At 39.5% G+C, this 18,109-nt stretch overlaps 1 protein-coding gene across 4 annotated transcripts in view; it reads right to left on the minus strand.

Annotated features, from left to right (window-relative positions):
• Window positions 1-14,716, minus strand: part of eps15 (epidermal growth factor receptor pathway substrate 15) — a 31,618-nt gene extending 16,902 nt beyond the window's left edge. Inside the window, exons 1-11 of one of the 4 annotated variants that reach the window (XM_088349776.1) lie at window positions 14,576-14,716; window positions 10,363-10,404; window positions 8,983-9,072; window positions 8,862-8,909; window positions 8,621-8,716; window positions 8,480-8,542; window positions 8,265-8,390; window positions 8,136-8,195; window positions 6,016-6,246; window positions 5,706-5,851; window positions 2,286-2,442 (exon numbers count right to left, since the gene is read on the minus strand). In XM_088349776.1, the coding sequence (XP_088205902.1) occupies window positions 2,286-2,442; window positions 5,706-5,851; window positions 6,016-6,246; window positions 8,136-8,195; window positions 8,265-8,390; window positions 8,480-8,542; window positions 8,621-8,716; window positions 8,862-8,909; window positions 8,983-9,072; window positions 10,363-10,404; window positions 14,576-14,602 (1,086 nt within the window). In that variant the 5' untranslated portion in view covers window positions 14,603-14,716. The remainder of the gene's footprint in view (window positions 1-2,285; window positions 2,443-5,705; window positions 5,852-6,015; window positions 6,247-8,135; window positions 8,196-8,264; window positions 8,391-8,479; window positions 8,543-8,620; window positions 8,717-8,861; window positions 8,910-8,982; window positions 9,073-10,362; window positions 10,405-14,575) is intronic. The other 3 variants (XM_088349775.1, XM_088349777.1, XM_088349778.1) reach the window with 3 other exon arrangements.
• Window positions 14,717-18,109: the final 3,393 nt, after the last annotated feature.

Below are 18,109 nucleotides of genomic sequence, written 5' to 3' on the forward strand. Positions count from 1 at the left end.
CCAGGAGTGCACTGCATTAAATAGAGGATGACTGGGGCCGTGTATTGTGAGATTTTGGGGAACAACCTCCTTCCCTCAGTCAGAGCATTGAATTTGGCTCAGGGCTGGGTCTTCCAACACCACAATGACCCGAAGCACACAGCCAGGAAAACCAAGGAGTGGCTCCGTAAGAAGCATATCAAGATTCTAGCATGGCTCAGCCAGTCTCCAGACCTGAACCCAAATAAAAATAATTGAAGGGAGCTCAAACTGCATGTTTCTCAGCCACAACACAGTCACCTGACTGATCTAGAGAAGATCTGTGTGGGGGAGTGGGCCAAGATCCCCCTTGCAGTGAGTGCAAACCTGGTGAAAGACTACAGGAAACGTTTGACCTCTGTAATAGCAAACAAAGGCTACTGTACCAGATATTAACATTCATTTTCTCAGGTGTTCAAATACTTATTTGCAGCTGCATCACAAAAATAAATTGTTAAACAATCATGCAATGTGATTTCTTGATTTCTTTTTAGTTTATCTCTCTCTGCACCTAAAATGAAAATTTTAGACCCCTCCATAATTTCTAAGTGGGAGAAAAAGCAAAATAGCAGGGTGTTCAAATTAATTAAGGTGAGGGTGTATTATTTGGTAAACCATTATTGTGAAGGTTTTCACTCTTAAAAAATGAGGGGCGTGTAAGCTTAAATACGCCTGAATCAAAGAAGTCTTAATTAAATTAAAATAGTCTTATTACACCACAAGAAATACCTATGTAATACAATGAGACTAATGAGAGACAGGATGAGAAAAAAAATAGATAATCACATTGTCAAGTTTTCAATGTTTCCACTTTAAGTGCACAGAAAAATGAACAACAGCTACATGTTACTGATGAGCTCATTGACGCAAAAAGGGTACACAAGTACAAAACACAAAAGCAGTACTATCGGACAAACCTCCACACTTGAAGTAAATTTATTGACAGCCCAAACTCACTCAGGGGGGGGGGCGTTTCCATCCGTATCAGAAGGGGGCAGAATAAAAATGTGGAATGCCAGAAGAGAAGGGTAAAAAAAGATATATATTGCAATGACAGCAAATCAAAAAAGAGCAAATAGTGCAAGCAGAGCAAGATTCAGTATATCTATCCCCAAAACAGTGACCTGCCTTACTATGTTTTCACATTTTTCTGTGGAATATGTTTTTGTGGCCCATTGTTATGGCATCTTCTCCACCATAAAACAAATTCTTTTGCATGGTCAAAAACACACATAATTCAAACTTTGCAGAATCTGTGCATTTACGTAGCCAGTCTGCTATTGGTCGACATCATATAAAATGCAGGTCTGCTATTTGTGTCACAGCATTTTGAAAATAATATGCTATTGGCTAAATTACCTCCAACAATGCCTTTATCATCATTACAACCAGAATTTCGTGGTCTTTGTAAGGCGAGCTAGTGTGATAAAATACTATATTTTTTGCAGTCTACAGACGCTGCCCTACTTACAAACGAGATACGTTCCGGACGATCGTTCGCAAGTTGAATTTGTTTGCAAGTTGCTTCAGTGCTATATTTTGTATATTTAAGGTTTATATAAGTATGTGTAAGGCTTGTATAAGTAACCTATATTGTTTTGACCTAAAAAATTAACATTTAATAAAATAATGTGCTCTATAAAGATAAATGAAGTTAACTTCAACTTACTTTTGGAATACGAGATTCAAGAGTTAGGCAACTTCCTCCTCCGTGGTAGAAAGTGGACGAAAAAAAGCGATCGAACCATTTTCTCGACCGCATCAAGCTTTCTTATTTCACTTTCATTTAAAAAGAAACGGCTCACCTCTTCTTTACACTTTACAGCAACCATATTGAATGGATGCAAGAGATATTAAACAATAAAAATGTCAAAGTTCTTGGCGCGCTGGAGATACAGTGGAACTGTATACAGTATAGAACGTTTACACACAAACTAGGAAGAGGAAGCTGTGTTTCTTCTTCGAGGTGGATGCTGGGTGAGCTCTCACAGCGCCACATGCCGGTGGCTGCGGAAAGAAGCACTACAGTAATGTCCTGCACTCGGAAAAAGGTGCACACAATACAAAATCTAACTTACAGTAATGTCCGGATATTTTTCGAGATCTCGAAATAAAATGTTCGTATCTACCGTTTTTCGTAACTTGAATGTTCGTAGTAGGGGGTAGTCTGTATTATCTATGGTTCCCAAGACTAGCAGTGGTGCCAAAAGGAGAAGCAAAAACATTACGGCAATCCAATCGGAGAAAATACTTGATATAAATCTCACCTGTTTGATGTTGAGTCTGTCAGAGGGTGGGATCATTTCCGGGGAAAGACTCTGCGGAGGCTCCAGACCTCTAGTCAACTTTTGATTGATAAGATGGAGTGCCAGGGCAAACTGCTCACGGGTAAGTTTTCCAATGTCGCCAATGTCACAAAGCTCCCTGGAGGGGATGGCACGCCAGTTACACAACTGACTAACGATCAGCACCTCAGGGTACGGACAATGGCAATTATGTTTGCCGATTTTGACGGGAGGAAACAGAGCAGACTGACGCAGCAGACGTAAGCTAATTAGGGAAAATCGATAGTGTTATCTGCGAATTTCCGGCTCTCCACACACAATAGTGTCATGTTTCCATTTAGAGGTCCCTGTACACTGCCCAGTACTTTTTCTTCTTATGCATTCGGTCAGTTAATTCACTTGTTAATCCTATGAAAATTTTAATAACATAGAAAGGATTTATTTGACAGTAATCAGGGGTCATAAGGGCCAAAATATAATAATAATGATAAAATAATTTGTGCCTGAATGGATGCAGGGAAAAAAATGACCTTTACATGCAGAACTCAGCTGTGGAAAGTGATCTCCTATTTAATATTAAAAGCAACACCAAAACAAGCTATTATTAAACTGAATTCTTATTATTTTATTTTAATCTTTTTTCGTTATTATTTTTCTAGTTTTATTGAATGTTTTTATTATTGTTATTAAAATCACTCAAACATCTCAAAATAAATAGACAATAACAGCTAATGTCAAGAAAAAACAAGTGGCTAAAATGAGTGGCTAAAGAAGTAACCAGTGGAGAAAAAAGCGGAAGATGCCTGATTCACACGGAACTCTGTAACCATCAAATGAAAGACGGGTTGCCATTAAATGCTAAAAGACCACCAATATTCAGTTTTATGAGATAAGCAACACATGAATTTTTATTTGACCCAGTAGTGTTTTATTCAAAAAAGTATTTTCACACCACTAGGGGTCGCTAAATAAAACACCCACTAAAAATATATTGTTTAAAAAATGTATACGATTTTTAAAGAAAATAAAATGCAAGTACTTACTTTAGTTCTCCATGTTACACTCTTTTTTTTGGGATTGCGACTCTGCAATTGCTAATCACAACAAAATGGTAACAGATACATATCGTTAACTTCATGTTAATAGGCACTACAGAATTTTGAGATTTGTTTTTGTTCTATGCATGTGAGATAGGGAGACTGTTTCAGTTATTCATATTTAATCTTTGATATTGGAATTATTAAAGGTAGGGTATGTAGGTTAAAGATTTGCTGTCAAGCTGCTTCTGTTGCGCGTGCACGTACGTGTCTCTTTTCGATGCACTCGAAAAAACGTTCATTTTTTAGGGGGTTTGCGTGGGCATTTGGAGAGTGTTTGAAATAGTCCATTTCTTCTTTTCATCCTGCATAGAAGAAAACCTCAAGGACGTGCGAAGATTTACTCTACACCCCCCACCTCCTTTCCAATTGGTGCATGAGAACGCAGGTTTAATAACACCCAAAATATTATCTTCTATAACAATTGCTTTTATATATATTGTAAGATTTATTTTCATTGCACTATTGTAATTTGTTTTTGAATATCAGTAATTTTTGGGGGGACAAAAATCAGTAAATAGTTTTTTTTTGCCCATTTATCCTGCTAGTCTTTTTTTTCCTCTCCTCAAAGTTGTTATTACATGTTTACCCTGGAGTGCATACAATGTTTCACTATGTTGATATCAATGACAATAAAGACAATTCTGTGGAGCCCTTGTGATAAAGGGCTATTCAAATAAAATGGATGACTAAGGCCTAATGTACCCAGTGGCTGGAACACCAGTGGAAGGTAGAAGTAAGGGAGAGGACCCATCTGAGCATACCGGGTGAAGACTGAAGGATGCTGCTTGGGAGGGTGGGATGGAATCCCACTTGAGAAGACAGAGCTATGCCCTTGCACAATAGTATTGCCCTTTTACTTTACTTTACACTTTTAACTGAAAATTAACTAAAATTAACTAAAAATTGTTCAAGCCTCATAGCTTTCAACACAAATAAAGAAACGGGGATGGGCAGGGCATCTGAGAAAGTGGAAGGAGAAGAGGACGACGAGGTGAGCGGAGAAGATGAGGTAAAATTTTGGACTATTTGATAAAGTTTCAGGAGCGAGCAGCAGCAAGTCAACTCCAGGAGAGAGAGTGGGAAAGGTGAGATGGCACAACATTCATTTGGACAGGTAACTTAAAATTAGTTTTACCTGGTTATATCAGTATCAGAAATTATTTTCCCCCCATTTTATTAACACTCCACTTATTGAAACATAAATATTTTGTTCGTTTGTTTGTACATGATTCAATTGTTTGTTTGTTTGTACATGATTCAAATTGAATCGTTTCTTGTACATGATTCAATTGTTTGTTTGTTTGTACATGATTCAAATTGAATCGTTTCTCCGGCGCCGTCACGAATGGCAGCCACTCCAGCAGCTCCCGTGTTATTTTCGATTGTTCTCAGCTCAGGGATGCTGCTGGAAAAGTGAATTTCCCTTCGGGGATGAATAAAGTATCTATCTATCTATCTATCTATCTATTGTTAGCAACACATGGAACATAGCAACACATAGCAACATGGAATATGATATAATTAAATTGTGAATGTATTTAATTGCTGTTAAAAGTGTCGATAAAAACTCATATTGTTGGGATATGATATAATGAAATTGTGTGTTTAATTGCTGTTAAAAATGTCGGAAAAAATCGTTAAAACGTCATATTGTCAGATATAACGAAATTGTGAATATGCTTAATTGCTGTTAAAATTGTCAATAAAATTGTTCAAACCAATGATAAAAGTAGGATAAAAGAAAAAAGGCTTGGCGAAAAAAATAAATGAAGGCTCTTTGAACTCAGACTGACATTGTTAACACATACTTAAAAGAGAAAATATTTACTTTTAAACTTTTTTAAGGACACCTCAAACTACACACCCCACCTTTAATAATCAAATTGTCATAATTCAACTGTTGGCACGTGATAATGGCCGTAACCAATTACATACTGTACTAAGTTTGCGAGAATGGACGTACTGGCATACTGTAAGACCATTATCGCATACAATATCGTTTTGAAATCGAGTTTTTGTGTTAATGTTCCCTAGAAATTTATCAGATGTTGGTAAGGCCATCATTGCACGAGAAATCTGTAAACAGTAAGGCCACTATTTCACTGAAAAATGTGGAAATAATTATTCACTAATTAGTAATTGTTTGGACAAACTCGTGTGGTATCAATATTAATTAATTGGTGTCGATTTAAAAGAAATAAGACTAATTAGGTGCAACTACTGATTTCAAAAGTTTTGGCCATTTTTTCGAAAACTTATTATTTTCAGAGGTTAACGATACGCAAATTCAAAATTCTCTCACCAGATGCGCGCAAGCGTGGCAGAAGGCAGCCCCGTGGTGAGGAAGATATCTCGGACTTCGGGTCCCGATACCAAACCATCCATATCGGCGTCCGTCTTGGTGAAGAGCTCGTCATATTTGGCTTTGTCGGCCGGTAACACCGCCCACTGGTAGAGCAGATAAGAGTTAGATGACAGATATCAAACGCATCCTCAAACAACCCAATTTACCTCAACGCTCGTTTTGTTCTTTCGCTTTTGAAAAAGGCGTTGCGCTAACCAGTTTGAGATCATTGTTTTAAGTGCTTAAAACAAATCGGTAGTGTACTCACAGGGGCGGCTGCCAGAGTGGGGGCGGGAGCCGGGGCGGGTTTTGGGGGTAGGGGCATGGTCTTGGAGCCGGCGTGGGAGGCGCGATTGTCTTTGGCGGAGGGGGGCGAGGGTAACAGGGGCATCGCAGGAGGCACAGAGACTTTTTTTCTCTTGGAGGGTGGGACCAGGGGAGGAGGGAGGGACATGGGAACCGTTTCTCCTTCCAGGGCTCTGTAGACTAGATACATGGCCTGGTAGGGAAGTCGGAAAAAATATATTGTAGAAGTCATGACACCTCTCGTCAAACTGAATCAAAATAATAATACAAAAAACAAAAAAAAGGTGGAAGTCAACCTAGAGATGAATACAACTTTAACATTTTGTTTTATGATGATAAAAAAAATAATCAAAATTACGTGTTTGGAAAGCTTATTTTTAGAAAATCCCTCGGCTTGACATCCGCATAAAGTTCAAATAAGGCACCACCGCACTACATAGTCTAGTGTTATAAAAAACAACAACGTAATAATAATAAACAAAGAGACAATAATTTGGATATCCAGTCAATGAATGTACCGTATTTTCCGCACTATAAGGCGCACCTAAAAGCCTTTATTTTTTTCAAAAGCTGACCATGCGCCTTATAATACAGTGCGCCTTATTTATGGATCAATTTTAAAGTTGCAAAGTTTTCCAACTAACTTGCAGCCGCCGACTAGATTTTCCCCCGAACGCGGTGGATGCTGGGATTTATTTACCGGCGTTTCATTGGCTAACCAATGTGTCAATCATCATTTGAATCGATCACTATTGGCTAAAGTTATTCGGAGGTCAAGGGGCGGATCCTTTTTATCATTTACAGGCTGCCATTGGCTTAAACGGCAAACAAAGCCTGCAATTGGCCGAAAAAGATGAATGCGTATAGCATGTGGCTGACGGCATAGAGAAAGCATTTTTTCTATTCTGTATTTGTAAATATTGTATTCTCCTGGATTTACTACCCTCACGGATATAAGAGGACATTGCCTGCACATTATTATGAACACAACGACTTCGGTGAGCTATTCCGGGTTTTATATTGTCCCTGTATCTTGTTTCAGACTGAACTCGATGTTCTTGTGACAAGTGGTGCAGATAATGGATGGAATGGAGTGTCTATTTTTAAATTAAACTAAATTCCAAGTGTTTATTGTCATATGCACAGTAAAGTTGCGAGCGAAAAAGAAAATAGATACTAAGGAATGGTTATCATTTCTTGAATCCCAAGACTTTAACCTTCCGAATGATGGAACGATGCATTTGAGTGACATCTTACGGACACCGCATCCCCACGTGTTCTCGACACGTATTTGCGTCTTTGCAAGCTTTCGGAATGTTAAGGGGGTAATAAGTTGGACTGAACTATCTGACTGTTTTGTCCACGTTCCCATTGTAGCGCCTTATAATCCGGTGCGTCTTATGTATGTCAAAAATAGGACCAAAAACTATTTTTTCGGGGTGCGCCCTATAACCCGGTGCGCCTTATAGTGCGGAAAATACGGTATTGATATTTTTCCACAAAAGAGTGGTCTATAGATAAGAGAGAGAGAGAGCAAAAGAGGTGGGAGAGAGAAATAAAGAGGGGAAAATGAGAAACAGATCGAAAGAGTGGGGAGAGAGAAACAAAGAGGGTAGAGAGGGAGAGAGAGAGTGAGGGAGAGACACACGGAGAAAGTGAAAAGAAAAAAGAGGGAGAGTGACAGATAGGAAGAGAGAGAGACGAAGAGAAAGGAAGAGGGGCGAAACAATAGTGAGATAGTGAGAAAGAGGAGGGAGAGGGGAAAGAGGAGAGAGAGGGGAAAGACAGGAGAGGGGGGAGAGGGGGGAGAAGGGGAGGGGAGAGGGAGAAAGAGAGAGAAGAGAGAGGGCAGAGAAGAGAGGGAATAATACACAGACATAAAATGGAAAGAGAAGGAGCAGAGAGACAGAGGAAAGAGAGACAGAGAAAGCCAAAGAGAGAGAAGCAAAGAGAGATGGGACACACGGAGAGAAAGTGGAAGGGAAGGGCCGACAGAGAAAGACAGACAGACGAAAAGATATATAACGTAGTTTTTGCCACAGGGGGTCACAAATCTAAAGTTGACCGAGTCTAACTTCTTACCACAGAGAACTCCTCTTTGTCCAGCATGCCGTCTCGGTCAATGTCACTCAGCTCCCACACCTTTAACAAGAACAAACGACACCTCATTAGAAACTGAAACGAATGCAATTCTTACAACACATTTATTACCCGGCCCAAAATGTCCACAGGCAGTTTGGAGTTGAGCAGGACGGGCTTGACTTTGTCTCCTGTAAGCATCCCACCCGCTGGGCCCAGGCTGTCGAAGATGGAGTCAAACTTCAGCTTTTCTTCGGGCTGAGGAAAAAAATGGGATATCAAGGGTGAGCAAACTATGGCCCGCAGGCCACTGGCTTTGAATCTGAGTAAGCCCACAAATGAGTCACCTTTACAACCCAAGGAAGGTCAGTGGTAAATCCCCCTGCCAAAAGTGGGCTGCCTGTATCCCGCTAAAAATAAATACATCAAAACAGCTTCAACATTTTATGAGAGAAAAATCACTGTATACATTTGTGAACAATTCTTACAAATTTAGGGGGCGGAACAGTCACATAAAGGCTCTTGAGCGCCACCTCCACGCCATTCTGAGCACAGGCCACTAAGTGTAGTGCGATGAAAAATTGCTGTGGAGGCCCATCAATATACAATCAATTTAGAAGGAAAAAAAGTATTACATTTTATACCCATTTGTTGAGAGAAAAGCGAGAGACAGACAAAGCAAGAAAGAGAGGTAGACAGATTTTATTTATATCAATTTTTATTTCATACCTGTTTGTTGAGCAAACCTTTCCTTTCTGAGTCAGACAGATCCCATATCTGTGGAAGACATTTATCATTGAGCGTCATTACATTGTAGCTTTGTGTCATGTTTCTTTTTCACTCAACTAACTTTGCCTAGAATCACGTCACCCAGGCCCGACCGCTTCAGAAAGAGAGCTGCATCCGCTGCTGCTACCCTCCCGCTGCCTCTCGGATCCACCTGTCGAGAAAAAAAACAACAAATATCAATTAATCGATCGATTTTTACTTTGTTTGTCATAACTATAATGACGAGATATTGTTATAAGCATCAAAAGTTTATCCTAGCTTAAAAAAAACATAAGTGACGACTGCAATTCAATCACAACAGCCTTTAAATATCTCGCACCATGTGACTGCTCTCCGGTGCCTCGCGCACATTATGAAGAGGTACAGAGGAGACACCACATAGCTTTGCTACTACTTCTATATAAAATCAAAATGCATTCTAATAAGGAACATAAAGGCTTAGAATTCTCTAACAAATAGTGTTGGCTAGGCCGGCACAGCGCCTGGGTGGTAAGCGCGCAGCCCCACGATGCAGGGATTCGGGGTTCAAGTCTAGCTACCGTAACCGCCCCATGTGGAGTTTGCATGTTCTCCCCATGCCTGCGTGAGTTTTCTCTGGGCACTCCGGTTTCCTCCCACATTCGAAAAACATGCATGTTAGGCTAATTGACCGGTCCAAATTGTCCCTAGGTGTGAATGAGCCAGTGTGTTGTCCGTCTTTGTGTGCCCTGCGACTGACTGGCAACCAGTTCAGGGTGTCCCCTGGGCACTGCCCGGAGATAGGATGCGCTCTAGCACCCCGGCGACCCTACTAAGGATAAGCGGTGCAGATAATGGATGGATGGATAGTGTTGGCTAATTGAACATTATAGCATGGCATCAAGTGACTAATTATTGGGTCTTTTTTTTTTTTATCTGACCGTAGTTTTGGCTGTTACCATTCCAAAAGCATCAGCCCTATAATGATCATGAATCTCGGTTACAAATGGTATCAGTAATAAGACAGAAATCCTTATTTTCAATGGGAGAGTAGCAGCTAGTTCCCACATATTTGGCAGAGCACTGCATTAATAATTCATATCGGTCTTCCTGTACGAGAAACAGTAATGGGAGAGGTCACTGCAACATGATCATCCTCAACCCAGCTACTGTCTTCAGGGTAGATTAGCAACATGCTAACTGCAGTCACAACATTAGACACATTTGCAGAATTTCTACTACTACTACTGATTACATTAATGAGGTTAGACAGGTCAGTGTTTTGACCAGTACTTTATAAGCCTGGTGTCCCCTGCTCCCAAATTTTATTGGTTAAGAAATATATAATTATTGGAAATGTTTGGAAATTAATTGTAATTTAATTTAATCTCCATTCATTGAGATAACATCAAAAATCCCAATCCAGTTTGATTTGTCTTTTGGTATTATTCATAAAAGTGTTTTTTTCCCCCCCAAAGCATACCTGTCTGTAATATTTGTCGTAAATGTGATTTCCACCGGAGAGCTGTTGAGAAAGAACAAGACAATATTTATTATTAGGGCCACATTATGCAAATGTTCAAACACCTCGACTTAAAAATACTTCCAAAATGAGCAAATGTTCGCAATAACCGTTCTATGTGCTTGGGTTGCTTTTTAATCAAACAACCGTGCAACAGATCGATCATTGGCAGATATTCAAAACGAAATATAGCATGAGATGCTGTATTTTGCGACATTTTTCACCCCAGATGCACCTAAACGTTCCTTTTTCTGTATAACTGAGTGTTCACAGTGAGGCCAAAGAGGAGCACTTCCTTCTTTGTCAGCAGAGAACATCAACTATGTTCTCTTAAAACGAGCAGGTGCAGAAATGACCGACATAACAGCTTGCACAATGAACCCCTTGCACAACTTCACTCGGTTAAGGCAAAAATCTGCTAGATCCTCAGGAACGCTTAAAGTGACAGTGTGCAATAATGCACCGACAGAGGTCGTTGTAGCTGAGAATGGAACCTAAGCCTGTAGATTCAAAAAGTACACTACGGAAGCTTAAAGGATACAAATTCAAAAGCCTTTTATTTTCTCAAAGAAGCAAGGATGATTTGTAGCGACAATAATAGATATTTGTGTTAATCCTTGCCAGCGACAACAAAAGAACAAACAAGCTGGATACACCCGGAGTGGTTGAAAAGAGCTAGTAGCTGGAGTTGGTCTGAGCTGGTGTGAGAGGCTCACGTTAACGACTAGCGGGAGAAGCTCCTACAGGCAGTTAAAAGGTTGCAAGAGCAAATGTTGAGACGCTGAATCAGGGAACACAGTGACGTTCAGCTCTGGAAGGCGATTGACACTGGAGAACAAACATGGAGAAGCTAACCGTAATAGCAACAAGACATAACCTGCCACACGAGTGGCTAGAGAAGTAAACAGTAGAAAAAAAGCACCAGAAGCCCGAATCATGTGACATGAGCTTGCATGACCGCGAGGGGAGGGCGAGTGACACTGAAGGAAGAAGCAGGAAGTGCTCACAATAAGAATTGCAGCCAAGAGGCTAACATAAGTGGCTAGAGAAGGATACAAAACAACTAAATAGCAGGACTGTGTGACATTCGCTTGCATGACGACCACCAGTGGCAGGCGAGAGAAATTTGAGGACAAAGCTGGAGTAGCTAACACAATAGTGGCAATCCATTTCCTGCAGCCAAGTGGCGAAGGTATGTGCCTAGAGAAGAAAACAGTAGCAACAAAAGCACCAGATGCCTGAGTCACAGGACTCTGCGACCATCACATGCTAAGCCCAGCTGTGAGCAGTAAGTGGCCGTGAAGTGCCAAGATCACCACAAGGAAAAGCCACCTTCACAAAATGGTAATTCATTCTTCCGTGGTAGTAAGATGGCAGCCAAGCATGCCAGAGTCTTCAGAGTATCAAATTATGTCTTATCATTACAAATTCCTAATGAAAATCATGTTTTTGTAAATGCATTTTTTCTTTTCTAATCAGTAAGGTTTGGTTTAAATTAATTAATATTTTTACACCACTAGGCGTCCCTGTGTAATATATACTGGGCCTTTAAGATTTACTTTTGGCTGTCAATTGACAGTTGGATGAGAGTGCACACACACTTATCTCCTTTTTTCACACAATAGTGCCTGGAACTAATTGTGGCGGCAAACACAGTAAACATTGTGCTTGTGCGTCCACTTGATCTCAACTTGAGCCATCAATGATGTCCACATCTTCAAAATACTTCACAGTAAATAGGTCTCTTATGCTGGACCATTTTTAAAATGTACAATTTTTAACTTGATATTTTCTTATTTTTGAAAGACCTATTTTGTATGTTTTGTTTAAAGAACACATAAAACATATAACACAAAGAATAATGAAAGAATAATGAACCATGAATTAGTGACTTAAAGTTGGAACCAAAGAAAATGTATCAATACACACAAGTTGAATATAATCGAAACAACAATGCAGAAAAAATACAAAAAAAAATATCTGTAGTGTTGCATGTCGGCAATACTGTATTTTTTGTACTGTATTTGCTATGGGTCCCTAAACTTTCATTTACATTAGCAAAAACATGTTAACCATGAAAACAAAGCTTGTGATTATTAGAAGAGTACAAAGAAGGCACACAAATCACGGCACTCGCTAAGCAGGACGATTATTCAATATAACAAGTTCATCAAAGCAAGGACGTTTTCTAAGATTAGACAATCCTTACAAGTGGAAGTTTTATAATCAATTTCAATCCCACACCTTCTTACCTCGTGCATACACCAACTAATCCACTATACCACCTCAAGTCATATCACACCAAAGGTAAATACAATTTTACAAAAAATATATACTGTATGTAGATACACAATGTTATTAAATCATATGCATATAAATATATTCCTGATAAGTAGTACTTGCTATATATCACTTTCCTTTTATTATTAAAAGTATCTGCATTACTGGGGGTTCAAAATCCTCGCCATAAGGCAATTTCACCTTGTGAACCTAAAAAAAAATGAATGTCATATTCTGGGATTTAATACATACCTGTCACTTATTTGTTTCCCTTGTATTTTTATCATTGCGGATTGTGTATGTCATATAACAATTTGTGTACAATCACTTTAATTTCTAATATATTACTACTAATAGTAGGAAACACTAAATTCACTGCAAGTGTATAAAGAACTAAGAAAGATGCTGAAAAAATGTTTATGTCTATTTGGTAAATAAAAGAAACATGAATTACACCAATTAACTTTTTTATATTTAACAAGTCAAGTCATGTTTATTTGCAAAGCCCTTTGTCACAAGAAGGTTCAAAAAGCTTCACAGACCACAGTCTATTACAGACTGTTAAACTATCCCCTGATCTAAAACCATCATGAGGGAAAGGAAAAACTCAAAACCTCTGCATTAGTAAAATGAAGAAACCTAGAGAAGGGACTGCAAATGAGGTAATCCCCCATTCTAGGATGACCAGGCTGCAATAGATGTTGCAACACAGACATTGACAACATGAAATATAGGTTATTTTCAAGCTTAAAAATAAGTGTATTTTAAGCTTAGATTTAAACATTTCCACTGAGGTTGCAGATCGAATCTCAGGGGGAAGAAAATTCCACAGCACCGGGCCTGAATAGAGAACGCTCTCGAACCTGCGGATTTCTTTTTGGCTCTTGGGATTACTAGCAGACCATTTTCCGAGCAGGAACATACAGGGTCCGTCTTTCTCGAGTAAATAGGTGCCGCGTTGTGTTTGTACCATTATAATCGCTTTACAATGGGAATAGCAATCATTAAAAAGGGGAGCAATAGGCTGAGGTTGACAGTTGAGTTGATCAATAAAGTGCAAACTTAGATCAGTTGAAACTAGAATATACAGACAGCTGGATTCGTTTTCTTGAAGTCAATATCTTGATAAGAGCGCCCCTATTTAAGTGAATTTATTAATTCCACAGTCCATTTTACATATGTCTATGAGGGTGACTCCAAAGATTGTTTGTCCAACAAGATTGCAAAGATTCTACTCAGGTAGTCGTAGTGTTGTTAGGGGCAACGGACGCTCAAGTGACACCTAAAAGTGACACCTGGGACAAGACGTTTTGACAGATCACGCGCTCCAAGCTCACTTGAACATCAAAAAAACGCCAAGGAGGCGATGTTTAGGTTTTCATGCCAGTAAACGCAACATTTATCATCGAACAGCAACTACCAATCTCCATTGTGGTTTTTCGTCTTTGAATTTCGGTATCGTCGACAGAGACGTTTACGGTCCCAAATAAATGTCCGGACAGGGCAAATCCACTACAGCCACAGTTCACACTACTAAACGAGAGAAAGAAACACAAACCCAGGCAATAGTGCGTCACATTGGCACGTTTTTTTTAACACAACTACAAGTAAAAGTTATTAAAGCTTTTCTTTATACAGTAAATGTGACAAAACGAGCCCGCAAACTAGCTTGTTAGCAAGCATGCTAGCTAGCTACTACGCCCTTACGCAGTCCCCAAAGAGATTAAGCGCAAACTTTTCCCACTCTAAAGTAAACTCCCTTTCTACCGGGACACAAAAACACACAAAAATAACCAAAACGAGGCCGTGGTTTCATCTGCCGAAACCTTTGGCGACCCAGCGTACACGAAGCGCTTGTCTCCGGACAGAAGGAGAGTTGGGACGAGAGTGTTACCTGAGTCAGAGTCGGAGAAGCGGCCATGGTCTTTCCGCTGATTCCCACGCGCACGCACACTCAACACACGCGTTCGCGTGCGCGCGCGCGAACACTCTCGATTGCCCTTCTGAAAATATGGACATGGACTTTTACTAGACTGGATCGGAGTGCGACACGCAGTCAAACCTAATACAGAAGAACCCCGGAATACGAAATGAATCCGTTCCAGAGCTGCACCAAGGCCTAAGCGAGCTAACTGGCTGCTAAGGGCCCTGCAACCACTAGGGGGCCTCATTGTCACTTTCTGTGTCCACTCCAAAATATCATACCCGTCAACCTGTACGGTTTTGCCGTACACAGTACGTTTTTTATGCATTTTAAGACGAGTACGATGTACAAGGAAATCTGTACGGAAAAACGCAAATTTGTCAATGATGGGTACCATCTGGTATACACCGACTATCACGAAACGGCAAATCAATCAGGTCAAAGGATTTCGCCGCGGAAGCCTGGATCTCGGTATCGTTTTTTTTTCGTTACCGAGATCGACTACTTTGATGCTACTGTGCGTATGCGTCTGCCGCCTGGGGATTTCCCATCATGCATTATTCCGAAAAAAGAAATATGGTGTACGATTATTTTGTATTTTGTACGGGAAAATACGGCAGTTTGTACGGGCATGGAGCCGTGGAGGTTGACAGGTATGAAATACTTCTACAAAAATACTACACAATAACTACAAAACTAAATATCAAATATAGTGCTTAAAAACAGGGATCTCATATATTATTTGACTTTCTTTCTGAAAATAAAAAAATAGTATAGAATTACTATAAAAATACTACCACAGTAATACTTTATTACAAAATACAATACAGAATGATTTACTCCAAAAATACTACCAAAAGACAATTACAAAAATACGAAAGAAATATGACAAAAATACTACAATGGAAATACTACTACAAATCTACAAAACTGAAATACAAAAAAACCCACATGATACTATCATATAAAAAAAGTACTAGAGAAATATTACTACAAAAATACTATACTACTACAAGAGGTTTACAACAGACATACTGCAAATTACACCTACAATGATGCTACAAAAAAATCTCCTATGGAAATATCACAAAAATACTAGCAAAATAAAACGATAGTAACACTGTACTACAAACAATAATACAGATATACAACAGTCATTCTTATATGGAAATACTACAAAATACAACAGAGATGATACAAAAATACCAAAAAAGTAATACTACAGTAATACTACAAAAATACTACAATCATAAAACTACTGTAATAATACAAAAAAATACAGAAATACTACAGATACTTAACAAAACAATCTTTTGAAATATAAAAAACTACTTCAGAAACGCTAAAATAAATACTACTATGGAAATACTACAAAACAATACGTCAGAAATACTACAAGAATAGTAGAAACATGCAACTACAGTAACACTACAAAAAACTATGGAACTTCAATAAAAATCCGACTTCAGAAATACAAAAAAAAATCTATTTTTGCTTAGGGCCCCATGAAGGCTTGGCTCTGATCCCTTCAGAGGTGGGGATCGTTACATGAAATTGTCATGTAGTAGCGAGGTAAACCGATGGTAATTATTTAATGCATTTCGAAAAAATACACGTTTTAACATTACTAACAAAAAAGTATAGAGTAAGCTCAACTTATGTGTAATGTATGTGTATTTGATTACACAATAACATGAGAATATATTGGGAAATAAAAGATAAAAATGAAATAATGGTGTGATGTGACTTAAGTTGGTAGACTTAAGTATTGGGTGGATGCAAAGGTGGGATGAGTTTGCTGTAATTGCCTCCTTATTCTTAACAATTGTCCTGATTGTTGATTGGTCACAGCCATATTCCTTCGCGGGGTTAACGATGCATGTGTGTTCTTTGTATCTGTTTTCATGATTATCATGGTTTTGCTTCTTCCTTTAGCATCACTCAAAGTCCAACTATAGATATTAGATACTGTACAACCATCTTTAGAAAGCACACGACATTGCGAACTGAACTGAGAAGGGCATTGTAGGAAGGAGTTCAGCCAATATCATGGTATAATCATATCGTGACACAGAGCAACAGCAGACCAACATCTTGTTTGATGTAGCCCAATAGCTAGGCTTCTTCGAGACGTATGTGCACATAATTTTCACAGTGGCTGCAAAGTTTGACAAGTTTTGGGCAGGGGAAACAATTTTGCTGTTGCCATATGGTGAGGAAAATGCTGTAACGTAAAAATCTATGCTCACCTTGGCTAAATAATAGTCAATTAAACTCTCCCTGCATATAGGTTAGCTCATTATAGGACAGACAGACTTACTGTCACATATAAAGTACATCTTTACGAATTAATACAGCTTAACTGTTGTAAGTTAGCTTTGAGTAAACATTAAACAAAATCTGGCTAACAGCTAACAAAAATTTAGAATCGGGGACACACACATTTGAGAAAAAGCCTTGTTGCTAAAGACCTGGCTGATCTCCTTCCTTCTTCTTTGCAAAATATGCAGTTATATCATGCACAAACTCACCCCCAAGTAAAAGCCAGCATCATATGGCTCGCCTCACCTTCAATGTGTGATAAGTTTGTCTTTTAAAATTTGGATACTTGCAAAGGAGATTGCACTCGATACCAGTTCCATTGTTTTGACCATTATTGCGCACTATTGTTCTTTGACTATTATGAACTGTTTTACATCATTGCCACATTTGGCTAATAATGTTTAAGTCTTTTAATTTCCACTCCCGTTAGGGAGGATATGCTTTTGTAACCTAAGAGTTTTAATTGAAAAGTGCTTAGGGGAAGAACAGGTTGGGATTTCTTATCGGAGGTCCAGGCTCCTGAGTTTTCCATTTGTATACAACATCCATTGGTGTCTTCTCCCCTTGAGTGTCTACTAAATGTCATGATTACCAATTTGGATCACCTGTGCCCGCTCATTTGGCGCCAGCCGCTGCAGACTATCTGATTGGCTCCCTGTCCCTTATTAAACCCAGTCCTGTCACTCTCCTTTTGTCAGATCGTCTGCGAACCTCTGTTGATACAAGGCAAGCCTTTTTGACCCTGTCTCCCGCCTGTCCCGTTTTTGTACCCGCTTTCCCACCTGTCCATTCCTGATCTCCCTATTGGTCTCCGGCTACGACCCGTTTTGATCGCAACCACATTTGCTCTCCCGTCCCGGCTTATGACCCATTTTTGATCCCAACCACGTCTGCTCACCCATCCAGGCTTGCGATCCGTTTCTGACCCCGACCACATATTTTGCTTTCCTGTCCTGGCTATCAACCTGTTTTTCCGTCCCTGACACCGCCATCGCCCCCTATGGAAGATCCACTTCCTTATTCGGATCACAATCCGATTGCGAGAGCGACTTGCTTCCCGCGTCCAGCGAGGACCGGATCGTGGGCACAGCCCTTCCTCTTTCAATAAAACTGGTGGTTAACGTTACGCAATTGGGTCTTGATTCCGTTCTGGTCGTGACACTAAACTTTAAACTTATTAAC

The sequence above is a fragment of the Urocampus carinirostris genome, chromosome 12, assembly GCF_059441175.1.
Source record: "Urocampus carinirostris isolate Australia breed hairy pipefish chromosome 12, RoL_Ucar_1.0, whole genome shotgun sequence".
Lineage (NCBI taxonomy): Eukaryota > Metazoa > Chordata > Actinopteri > Syngnathiformes > Syngnathidae > Urocampus > Urocampus carinirostris.